This window comes from Ranitomeya imitator, chromosome 2 (genome assembly GCF_032444005.1).
Source record: "Ranitomeya imitator isolate aRanImi1 chromosome 2, aRanImi1.pri, whole genome shotgun sequence".
Taxonomy (NCBI): Eukaryota; Metazoa; Chordata; class Amphibia; order Anura; family Dendrobatidae; genus Ranitomeya; species Ranitomeya imitator.
The window spans coordinates 22,281,248-22,293,871 of record NC_091283.1 but is presented as its reverse complement, the minus strand read 5'-3'; the positions used below and the strand labels follow the sequence as shown (position 1 = coordinate 22,293,871).

At 44.8% G+C, this 12,624-nt stretch overlaps 1 protein-coding gene across 2 annotated transcripts in view; it reads left to right on the top strand.

Moving 5' to 3' along the window:
• Positions 1-11,068, top strand: part of LOC138661440 (transmembrane protein 182-like) — a 45,024-nt gene extending 33,956 nt beyond the window's left edge. The window contains exons 4-6 of one of the 2 annotated variants that reach the window (XM_069746124.1): positions 14-151; positions 7,181-7,328; positions 10,648-10,784. In XM_069746124.1, the coding sequence (XP_069602225.1) occupies positions 14-151; positions 7,181-7,293 (251 nt within the window). In that variant the 3' untranslated portion in view covers positions 7,294-7,328; positions 10,648-10,784. Of the gene's footprint in view, positions 1-13; positions 152-7,180; positions 7,329-10,647 lie in introns of both variants that reach the window. The other variant, XM_069746123.1, reaches the window with a different exon arrangement.
• Positions 11,069-12,624: the final 1,556 nt, after the last annotated feature.

Below are 12,624 nucleotides of genomic sequence, written 5' to 3'. Positions count from 1 at the left end.
GTTTTCCTTGCAGTGTACAGAGGCTTCTGGACGGCGTTCATCATCCTCGCAGTGGCCGCCAGTGTGGTTGGGGGGCTTCTGCTGGTCTGTGCAGTTCCCTTTGCTGCGGCTGGGCTCTATAGGGTGGGAGGCGGATTCCTCATCACTGCAGGTAAGATGCCAAGTCAGGTAATTAGAGGCGATGATTCCACGATTGCCAAACCTCATGTCTGACGGGAAAGAACAATCCAAGAGCAAAACCGAGAAATCAGCACAGGAAGAAATGCCCCAAACCAGCCGCCGCCGCACTGTCCCTGCCGCCATGTGCGCAGGAGAGTAAAGGACCTTCATGTTCAGAGTGGCATTGAGCTACAGGAATCCATCTAATCCCAGCAGTCTGCTAATCCGGCACCTAGCAGAGACCGCCACAGCTCGGCAATAGTCAGACCCCCGCACTGCACACACAACCCGGCCCTGAAATATCAGGTTCAATTAGATTCAGAAATGAAAAGTTCTACAACTTCTACTAGAATTTTTGTTTCTATTCCTCCCCATTTTCAAGATCTCACCTTGCTGTCAGTGAATGAAGACTCTTGCTCCCTTCAGAGGCAGTAATCCTGCCCATAGCTGTCCTGGCTGAGAAGCGGACACAATGTATCAGTGTTGTGCTCTGTCCTGCCCAGACTGATACATTGTAGCAGAGGTTTCTGCCGCTGCTATAAGGTCTAGTTTGATTTTTTTTTTATTGTTTTATTTTGAATGGTGCGAAAGGGGGGCGATTTGAACTGTTATATTTTGTTTCTTTTTTAAAATATTTTTAATAACTTTTTTTTTTTTTACTTTTGGCATGCTTCAATAGTGTCCATGGGAGGCTAGAAGCTGCAGTTGTCCGATCGGCTCTGCTACATGGAGGCGATGATCAGATCGCCTGTGTGTAGCAGAAATGCTCACCCGGAGGTCGGCGCTCATAGTAATCTGGCAATGACAATCATAAAGGTCTGCTGGAAACCTCTGGTTGTCATGACGACCCATCGGTGACCCGCGTCATGTGACGGGGTTACTGATGGGCGGGATTAGCGACGCGTTTCCGGTAAGCGCAAGTTAAACGCCGCTGTCAGAGATTGAGCGTGGCATTTAACTAGTAACAGCCGCGAGTGGATTGTGATGTGTTGCGGGCGTATGTCAGCTGTATAGATCAGCTATCGTGCTCTGAAAGGTGCGGGCTAAGTGCCGGAGCCTGCGCCAAACAGTGGGAGTCCGGCATCAGCGTACTATTACACCCAATGTTGGAAAGGGTTAAAGAATTAAAATACAAAGTATTTTACATACGCGTCATTTAGATAGAGATTAGACTAAACTTGTAGTAGTAGCTGCTCACGTCATCTAATAACACCTGTTGTCCCCTCCCCAGGTCCAATGCTGACACCTCGTGATGTCCCATGATCCTGGCGATATGCCCAATCACACATTCCACAGGCGTTTCGAAGCCCTCGGTGGGGACAGGTGTGCATTGTATTTTTGGAGTCGATCCGATTTGTAGTTTTTAAAAAAAAAAAAAAAAATTGCATTTTTAGCAAACATTTTCCCATAGAAATTAATGGCGACCTTTACATGACCCCCAACTGACATGGATTGAAGCCACAGCGCAGGTGCACTGACCTTACAAAGATGACAGCTATGCAAATGTACGGTGTCCATTTTAGGACATGATCATTTATCAAAGTCAAACATCAGAATAATGTGACTCTGACTCGTGATTCTGACTCGTGACTCTGACTCGTGACTACCGAGGGGGCGAATGTGCCAATGTGGCTACAGAGCTGCCAAATGTGCCAAAGTGGCTACCAAGTGGCCAATGTGGCTACCGAGTGGCCAAAGTGGCTACCAAGTGGCCAATGTGGCTACCGAGTGGCCAAAGTGGCTACCGAGGTGCCGAATGTGCCAAAGTGGCTATCAAGTGGCAAAAGTGGCTACCGAGGTGCCGAATGTGCTAAAGTGGCCAAAGTGGCTACCAAGTGGCCAAAGTGGCTACCGAGGTACTGAATGTGCCAAAGTGGCTATCAAGTGGCCGAAGCGGCTACCGAGGTACCGAATGTGCCAAAGTGGCTATCAAGTGGCAAAAGTGGCTACCGAGGTACTGAATGTGCCAAAGTGGCTACCAAGTGGCTACCGAGGTGTCGAATGTGCCAAAGTGGCTATCAAGTGGCCGAAGCGGCTACCGAGGTGCCGAATGTGCTAAAGTGGCTACCAAGAAGCACCTGCGCTGTGGCTTCAATCCATGTCAGTTGGGGGTCATGGAAAGGTCGGCAATAATTCCTATGGGAACATTTTTGTTTAAAATGCGATTTAAAAAAAAAACAACTACAAATCGGATCAACTCCAAAAATACATAGCACACCTGTCCCCACCGAGGGCTTCGAAACGCCGCCTGAACGGGGTCTCTACATGACTGCAAAAATCAGTGACACAGTGGACACATAGACTACAATTTCTTACATACAGACTCTGCCTAGGACAGTCTGCCTGTTCTTCACAAGTGTCCGGACCCCGTTCATTTCATCATTGTGGGTCCCAGCGTCCCCTTGAAGCAAATGGTGGTGACATCACACAGGTCCTTTAGCCTGCACCCAATATTATATGATGCTGACGTCACTACATCACTCTCATTGGCTGCATATACAACCCATCCCAGGTTGTGCCATCGCTATACACAACATTCATATTCTAACTTTACCTTCTTAGGCTATGTGCACACCATGCAGATTTGCTGCGGATCCGCAGCAGATTTTACCGCACAGAAACGCTGCAGATCCGCACTGTGATGAATGTTAGTTAATGGGGAAAAAAAAAAAAAAAGATGTGCAGACGGTGCGGAAAAATCAGTGCGGAATTGCTGCGGATTTCAAAGAAGGGCATGTCACTTCTTTTGTGCGGATCTGCACCCCTCCATGTTAAAAATCCGCAGTGGCAAAATGCGCACAAAATCCGCAGCAATTCTGCATAAAAACCGCGGCAAATCCTTGGCTGCGGATTCTGCTGGGAGATGTGGATTTTGTGCCATAAATTCTGCACCTCTTTTCTTACGTGTGCTGATCACTGCTGTAAGGCTGGCAGCGCTGTCCAAGCACCATGCATTTCCTTCAGGACATGCCCATCTAGTGACTGGATGATATATCAGATGTCATTATGTGACTTCAGGTTGGAACGTTACCGAATAGCAGTGAACACCCCAATATACAGTAAACCCCCCAGTGAACGGAATACGTTGTCCTCTGTACATCCCCCGGAGCAGACGTCCCTTTAATAGAATGAGCCCAGAGGGAAATGAGAAGCTTCTATTAGTCCTTGTCCGAAGTGATGAACAATCTCCGGGTATTGGAAAACCATCAGATGAGCAGCGTCCTAATGAATTAGCGCTCCCTTATCGCAGGAGGGGACGGTTTAATTTGGCAGCGTCCCGCTGGACGGAGGCCAGACGACATCACTTTACTGATTTTCCGCTCTGTAGATAAAACGTTTACAGAGGACGAATTCTGGCTACAAGCTCTGAGTGTACCGTAGCCGAGACGTAGGGGGCACAAACTTTATGGGGCCTCTCTGCTGACCTGACAACAATGTAAATCATTAACCAAGGCATTACTGATCCGGGGTTACATCTAGCTTTATTATACTCATGAGCTGTATTCACAATTCTTCTGTTTCTTCAGGTCTTGTCGTATCCTCCAGTTACATCCAGAGCTGCGTTCACCGGTCACTTACCAGAAATGTAAAATATTGTTCCTTATGGGGACGTCGCTCTTCTCCTGAATCTGGGGTTGTGTTGGGGAAATGCAACTCCGCTGCGTCCAATCATCAGGACAATATGAAATTGGCCAACAATTGATGGACGATGCGACAGCTGCTTTCGCTACCAAGTCAGTTATTAGGAAACTCAGTGACCGTATAGTAAATACACCTCTGATTCCAGCACATGAAATATATATATATATATATATATATATATATATATATATGCCCCTGTACAGTCAGGCTATGTGCACACGTTGCGGATTTTACTGTGGATCCGCCGCTGCGGGTCCGCAGCAGCTTTTCATGCATTTACAATACAATGTACAATACCTATGGAAAACGCAATCCGCAGTGCCCATGCTGCTGAAAAAAAAAAAAAAACGCACGGAAAAGCTGCGGTTTACATTCCGCAGCATGTCAATTCTTTGTGCAGATTCCGCAGCGGTTTACACCTGCTCTATAATAGGAATCCACAGGTGTAAAACCGCAGGTGGAATCCGCACAAATTCCACATAAAAAAGCGGTAAATCCGCAGGTAAAACGCAGTGCCTTTTACCTGCGGATTTATGAAATCCGCTGCGGAAAAATCAGCAGCCCTCAAAAATACGTGTGCACATACCCTCACTGCCAACTCCAGAATAACCCAAGGAAAACTACTAGCTACCACCACCAATCGTTTACACAGGTCGATTGTATGGCTTCAGGGTTGCGGTATACAGAGCAAGAGGAACAGACCTTCTGCATTTTTAATCCAGAAATATAGGCAGTTTTTGTAAAAAATATGGAAGATGATAAAAAATTGGAACAAAATACGATATAAACAATATTAAATAAAAAGGAATAACAAAAGAAAATGACTAAACCTGGTCGCTGAAATGGCTCAGATTTATGGAGGGAAGAAGTCCAGTGAACCGTGGATCAGTCCTACACAGCAATGTATCTTCCAGGCATTGAACAAGGATCATAATTGGCTTTGGCTTTTTATTACCACGGGTTACACCCACATGCCTCCCCCCTGGTAAATCAAAACAGGGCTGGTCTTCAAAGAACTATAGGATGTGTCTTAGTCTTAAAAAATTTTGATATTCCCAACTTTTACAATATCTTCACCTCTAAAGGTCCCTGGCGGGAGATATCATAGATATGACACATGACATAGACATTGTTATCTATCTGGCTGATATTCATTTGGCGGAACCCCGGCCATTGCCCAGAAACGCGAAACCATGCATTGCGTTCACTATTTCATCAAGTTTCTGAAAATATGACTTTCCAATCTATTATATCAATGCAGTTCATAAAACCTCACTTCATAATTTCTATAAGGTGGACAAAGGATTTTATGTTTTATTTTTAGCTGGGGTTCTTATCTCTACTGGTCGTTCGTAAATTTTCCCTTCTCTGCATTTTTGTGTGTCAAGCTAAGATCGTCCTCACATCTGCTAGCCATTAGGATTTTCCTTAATTACCCTTTTTCGAAAGAAAGGGCGCAGCTGCATAGGGGTCGCTGCTTCAAAGGTTGTTTCAATTTGTTTTTCTCTCCCTAGCTATGACTAGTTTCCTCTCTTCCTCATTTGTTCAATTTCAGGTCTTACTTCAAATAGAGTTTGAAGTATTAGCTCTTTCTCCCTTCAGGAGATGTCTTAGGCTAGGTTCACATTGCGTTAGGGCAATCCGTTAAGCGCATAGCGCTAGCGGATTGCGCTAACGCAATGTTTCTATAGGGTCGGCGGTCTCCCTCTCCGCTAGCGCAGATCCACGATCTGCACTAGCGAGGAACGGGCCTCGGACGCACCTCGGACGCTGCTTGCTCCGTCACAAAAGAACGGCACATCGCTAGCGCGTGCCGAAAATGGCATGCTCTAGCAATGCGCTTCACGCTTCACGGCCCCAATTGGACAGACCATCAGCAGATTTGGCTTTCAGTACCATCTTTATGCCGACGACACACAACTATATACGTCATCCCCTGACCTTACCCCCGCTGTACTACAGAATGCCACTGACTGTCTGTCCGCAGTCTCCAACATCATGTCCGCTCTCTATCTGAAACTCAACCTCTCCAAAACTGAACTTCTTCTGCTCCCACCATCTACTAACCTCCCTAAATCTGACATTTCCCTCTCCGTGGGTGGCACCATAATAACACCCCGGCAGCAGGCGCGCTGTCTGGGTGTTATGTTTGACTCCGATCTTTCCTTCACCTCCCATATACAATCTCTTGCCCGCTCGTGCCGCTTACACCTAAAAAACATCTCTAGAATCCGCCCTTTTCTCACCATGGAGACAGCTAAAACCCTCACGGTCGCCCTGATCCACTCCCGCCTGGACTACTGTAACGCTCTATTAATTGGCCTCCCCCTCACTCGACTTTCCCCTCTCCAGTCCATCCTTAATGCAGCAGCCAGGGTCGTCCATCTGGCTAATCGTTACTCGGACGCGTCCGCTCTTCGCCAGTCGTTACACTGGCTACCCATTCATTACAGGATATAATTCAAAGTACTTGTTCTCACCCACAAAGCTCTCCACAGTGCGGCACCCCCTTACATCTCCTCCCTCATTTCTGTCTATCAGCCTAACAGACCACTGCGCTCTGCAAATGACTTTCGGCTAACCTCTGCACTAATCCGTACCTCCCACTCCCGACTCCAAGACTTCTCCCGTGCTGCGCCAATCCTCTGGAATGCTCTACCCCAAGATATTAGGACCATCCATAATTTGCATAGTTTTAGGCGCTCGCTCAAAACACATTTGTTCAGAGCGGCCTATCACGTTCACTAATCAAAGTTATGTTATGTTTGTGTGTGTGTAGCCCATTCACTATCCCCATCTATTCCCCAACCCCTGAAGATGGCTGGACCATGATTGTAAATACATCATTGTAAATACACACCTGTACTTTGTATCTCCCCCACCTCATTGTAGATTGTAAGCTCTCACGAGCTGGGTCGTCTTATTTTGCTTTAATTATTGTATTGTTAACGTTGTTACTTATGACTTTTGTGTTTGAAACTGTTAAACTGTAAAGCGCTGCGGAATATGTTGGCGCTATATAAATAAAGATTATTATTATTATTATTCAGCTAAAAATCACATTGCTGTCAATGGGTGCGCTAACGGATCCGCTGCACGGCGTTAATTGCGACATTTTCGCCGTGCAATGCAGTCCGTTAGCGTTAACCCATTAACGCAATATGAACCTAGCCTTACGGATTTTAATTTTTCTATGACAGGTTGTGTTCCATTTTTTGTTTGTTTCATTTATTCCTGCTCCACTCCACCATATTGACCCTACTTCCCTCTAAGTAAGTTTAGTCTTTGCAGTCAGGGGTGTGTGGTCCTAAACGCTTTTCTATTGGCATCTTCTTAATGACCACACCCCCTTGGCTTCAAAGACCACTTTTATATATAGGGAGGAAGAGGCCATATCTCCAGAACAGAGAGACACAGAATCAAAAGAAAAACAATGCCGGATTCAGGAGAACTGTGACATTTAGACCAAGGAAACATTTCTGTCCTCTGTAAGGACCTTTAAAGCCCAAGACTGAACTACACTGTTGGTAAAGTATGGGTTTTTTTTGCCTTCCTCTGGATCAACATGTTAGGGCCTGTTAGGTTAGGCTATGGGTTGAACTAGATGGACTTATAGTCTTCCTTCAACCTTAATAACTATGTAACTATAATATATTCCATTCACTCTCAATTAGTGAAATGCACAATTATGAATGAAGCTCTGAAGGTGAATGGAGTATAAGACATAATGTGTCTGAATATGACTAAAGAATACAACTGAGGGAACAGCAGACCTTCATGGGTTATACCCTTCTCTGGATGCAACAGTTCAGTTTGGGAAGGGGTAAGCTTGAGGTGTTGTAACAATATATATTCACAATGATTTGCTCAATATTATCAATGTCCTCCCCAACTGGGGGACTTAGTACCACAACAGTAGCTATATCACATAAGGCTTGATCACATGGTATGAAAATAAGGTGACCTAGACCATGGTACTGGCAAAAACTGACAATTTATTAAAGAGTACTAATAAAAGTGAACCTGGAAATTATAGGCCAGTAAGTCTAACCTCTATTGTTGGTAAAATATTTGAAGGGTTTCTGAGGGATGTTATTCTGGATTATCTCAATGAGAATAACTGTTTAACTCCATATCAGCATGGGTTTATGAGAAATCGCTCCTGTCAAACCAATCTAATCAGTTTTTATGAAGAGGTAAGCTATAGGCTGGACGACGGTGAGTCATTGGACGTGGTATATCTCGATTTTTCCAAAGCGTTTGATACCGTGCCGCACAAGAGGTTGGTACACAAAATGAGAATGCTTGGTCTGGGGGAAAATGTGTGTAAATGGGTTAGTAACTGGCTTAGTGATAGAAAGCAGAGGGTGGTTATAAATGGTATAGTCTCTAACTGGGTAGCTGTGACCAGTGGGGTACCGCAGGGGTCAGTATTGGGACCTGTTCTCTTCAACATATTCATTAATGATCTGGTAGAAGGTTTACACAGTAAAATATCGATATTTGCAGATGATACAAAACTATGTAAAGCAGTTAATACAAGAGAAGATAGTATTCTGCTACAGATGGATCTGGATAACTTGGAAACTTGGGCTGAAAGGTGGCAGATGAGGTTTAACAATGATAAATGTAAGGTTATACACATGGGAAGAGGGAATCAATATCACCATTACACACTGAACGGGAAACCACTGGGTAAATCTGACAGGGAGAAGGACTTGGGGATCCTAGTTAATGATAAACTTACCTGGAGCAGCCAGTGCCAGGCAGCAGCTGCCAAGGCAAACAGGATCATGGGGTGCATTAAAAGAGGTCTGGATACACATGATGAGAGCATTATACTGCCTCTGTACAAATCCCTAGTTAGACCGCACATGGAGTACTGTGTCCAGTTTTGGGCACCGGTGCTCAGGAAGGATATAATGGAACTAGAGAGAGTACAAAGGAGGGCAACAAAATTAATAAAGGGGATGGGAGAACTACAATACCCAGATAGATTAGCGAAATTAGGATTATTTAGTCTAGAAAAAAGACGACTGAGGGGCGATCTAATAACCATGTATAAGTATATAAGGGGACAATACAAATATCTCGCTGAGGATCTGTTTATACCAAGGAAGGTGACGGGCACAAGGGGGCATTCTTTGCGTCTGGAGGAGAGAAGGTTTTTCCACCAACATAGAAGAGGATTCTTTACTGTTAGGGCAGTGAGAATCTGGAATTGCTTGCCTGAGGAGGTGGTGATGGCGAACTCAGTCGAGGGGTTCAAGAGAGGCCTGGATGTCTTCCTGGAGCAGAACAATATTGTATCATACAATTATTAGGTTCTGTAGAAGGACGTAGATCTGGGTATTTATTATGATGGAATATAGGCTGAACTGGATGGACAAATGTCTTTTTTCGGCCTTACTAACTATGTTACTATGTTACTATGTAATATAAAAACAGAGTATAAATACTAAAGGAGGAAGGTGCTAGACCTTGTAAGCGAGGGACAAAAAAAACCATAGGCTACACCCAAATAGTGGGCCGACTGTTAGTAACAGGTAATTAAGAACCACAATGGACCTTGAAGTTCAGAGCACACAAGGTGACCTGACATTTACCAAAAACATAGGACGAGCTCTGAGACGTGGAAACTCTGCTGACCGCAATGCCTAATCCTAACACACCACACTAGAGGTAGCCGTGGATTGCGCCTAACGCTTCCTATGCAACTCGGCACAGCCTGAGAAACTAACTAGCCCTGAAGAAAGAAAAATAAGCCTACCTTGCCTCAGAGAAATTCCCCAAAGGAAAAGGCAGCCCCCCACATATAATGACTGTGAGTAAAGATGAAATACAAACACAGAGATTAAATAGATTTAGCAAAGTGAGGCCCGACTTACTGAATAGACCGAGGATAGGAAAGATAGCTTTGCGGTCAACACAAAAACCTACAAACCACGCAGAGGGGCAAAAAGACCCTCCGCACCGACTAACGGTACGGAGGTGCTCCCTCTGCGTCTCAGAGCTTCCAGCAAGCAAGAAAAACCAATATAGCAAGCTGGACAGAAAATATAGCAAACAAAAATAACACAAGCAGAACTTAGCTTATGCAGGATAGAGAGGCCACAGGAACGATCCAGGAGGAAGCAAGACCAATACTAGAACATTGACTGGAGGCCAGGATCAAAGCACCAGGTGGAGTTAAATAGAGCAGCACCTAACGACTTAACCTCATCACCTGAGGAAGGAAACTCAGAAGCCGCAGTACCACTCTCATCCACCAAAGGAAGCTTATAGACAGAACCAGCCCCAGTACCACTCACGACCACAGGAGGGAGCTTGGCCACAGAATTCACAACAGCCGACATAACATACCGGCATAATAAATACACCAATGAGAAGTATACCATATGTACATAATAACATGTGATAAGAAAATCATCTATTCAGAGTGTGCTCATAGTGTCTATACTATTCAGAGGTAGACTACACTCATCCTCTAATATGGCACATGATTGTCTATATCAAGCATTAGATCTTGGACTAGGGTAGTGAAATTACCTTAAAGTCAGCCACATGGGTGTATGCCCCGGCGTCCCTCTGCCCCGACGCGCGTTTCGCACTGCTTCTTCGGGAGGGTGTTGTAACAATGTAAGAATCAAAAGTGCAGCTCTGGAGGTGAATGGAGTATGAGACGTGACACCAAGCAGCAGTACAAGTGATTATTATACAGTATATAAAGTGTCTGGGCAGATGATGACTACTCTCTGATCACTACAACTCCTGCGGTGCACTACAAGGATGATAACTGCACAGATCTGTATTGGGGTCATTGACACTCCTGTCTTCTCCTTTCAGGGGTGCTGCTCGTCCTCCTCATCGCCCTCTTCGCCCTGTGGAAGGAGTTTGCTGCTGACCTGGAGAAATACATCTTATTGGAGAGAAGCCAGAGCTGCCCGCCGGACGCCCACCTTCACGTCTACTATGGGTGGTCCTTCATGTTCGTTGTGGCCGGGGCCCCCCTGGTGCTCCTCTCCGGGATCCTGTTCCATTGTATCAGCCGCAGTCTCCATGTAGAGGAGAAGTAAATTGAATGGAGAATCTATAGAGATGGACATATAGCCGCAGACCCTCATCTTGTGGTCTTCGCTGCATGCAATAATAAGGGACCCTCCTCCCCCGCTGGGGGCGCACATGCTCCATTGTGATATATTCCTGCGTGTGACATCTGCTGCTCGACTTTCCTGAAAATGTTTCCAATAAAAAGTTGTAATAATCAGATCTGACCTGAGAACGATAAAAAGTACATCGGGTGCCATGATAGTTAGCGGGGGTCCTCGCATGAAGGAAGAGGGATCCAGAGCAAAAAATGGAACATGGGGCGCAATTCCTTATGGCATTTGTGCCTTATTCCTTTTTTAAAGTCTGTTTGATATGTGACCACCTGTGTTTGTTTTTAAGGTCACCATTGTGGGGGCACCATTTGGGGGTTTCCGGATCTTTCAGGCAAATATTAACAATTGCAACTTTTTAAAAAGTTGCACATTTTTTGGGTGTAAATGTGCTCCCGTTCCGTCCCTGGAGTGATGAAGGAATGATATGCACAGCAGAGATTTTTGCACAAATGTTTTGACGTTTTAGCGCTTTTGTGCTAAAAAGTTGCAAAAAAAAAAGTTAAAAGAATTTCTGATTTTGAACAAAATTCTTGACCCGTCCGAGCCATTTTGGAAGAACGTGGTGCAAAAAAGTCAAGGAGTAAGAAAAGCGACATAAAATTGCAAATGATGAACCGGGCCTTGAGTGTGCGCTGCGCGGCCCTAGGTGGGTAACTTAGATACTATTGCAATGGAACTTGCAACTTTTTAAAGGTTCATGTAATTTTTGCTATTAAAAAGGCGCAAAAAACATGGTAAAAGAAAAAAAGATTACTGACTGTGCAAAATGACTCAAACCACGTGCGCCACGAATACCACGAATACCGCCAGACAAGAACCAGGGGCTAAAGAACCCACAAATGATATGTAGGTTACAGCCCTGATTCCTCGTCTGCGGTTTCTTCTATGTCACTTTTCGTTCTTTTCTTTTTTGCCTTGTATTATTCGTTGACATTTTAACGTCAGATTCTTCTTACGGCGAGCAGGTTCATGAATTTTGTACAAAAATCAGAAATTATTTTTTTTTTAAATTTTGTCTTTTACCTGTGTGCAACAAAATAGTCGCACGGTCCGTTAAAATGTGGCTCGCATTAGTGCAAAAATGTCTGGTTTTGCGACTTTTTAAAAAGTTGCAAATAATCGGAAAAAAAAAACCGAACAAGTAGAAAAAAAAGTTCAGAACCAGCAGAACTTAAAAGAAGAATTTGGCACAAAATAAAAAAACGGCCTCAAAGCAGGAAAAATGGGACAAAAAAAATAGGTTCAAATGCACTAATGACTCATGGCCCTGTAGGTTGTGTCAGTCCCCACTGTGGTCGTGGAATTCTATTCCTGAATCAGGTGGCTCAGGATGAACAGAGCTGTACGTTCTCACCTATGGCGGCCATTACTGATGAGTAGTGATGAGCGAATATACTCGTTACTCGAGATTTCTCGAGCACGCTCGGGGGTCCTCCGAGTATTTTTTAGCGCTCGGACATTTAGTTTTCTTTGCGGCAGCTGGATGATTTACAGCTAATAGACAGCTTGATTACATGTGGGGATTCCCTAGGAACCAGGCAACCCCCACATGTACTCAGCCTGGCTAGTAGCTGTAAATCATTCAGCTGACTCGATGATGAAACCTAAATCTCCAAGCACTAACAAATACTCGGCGGACCCCCGAGCGTGCTCTGGAAAT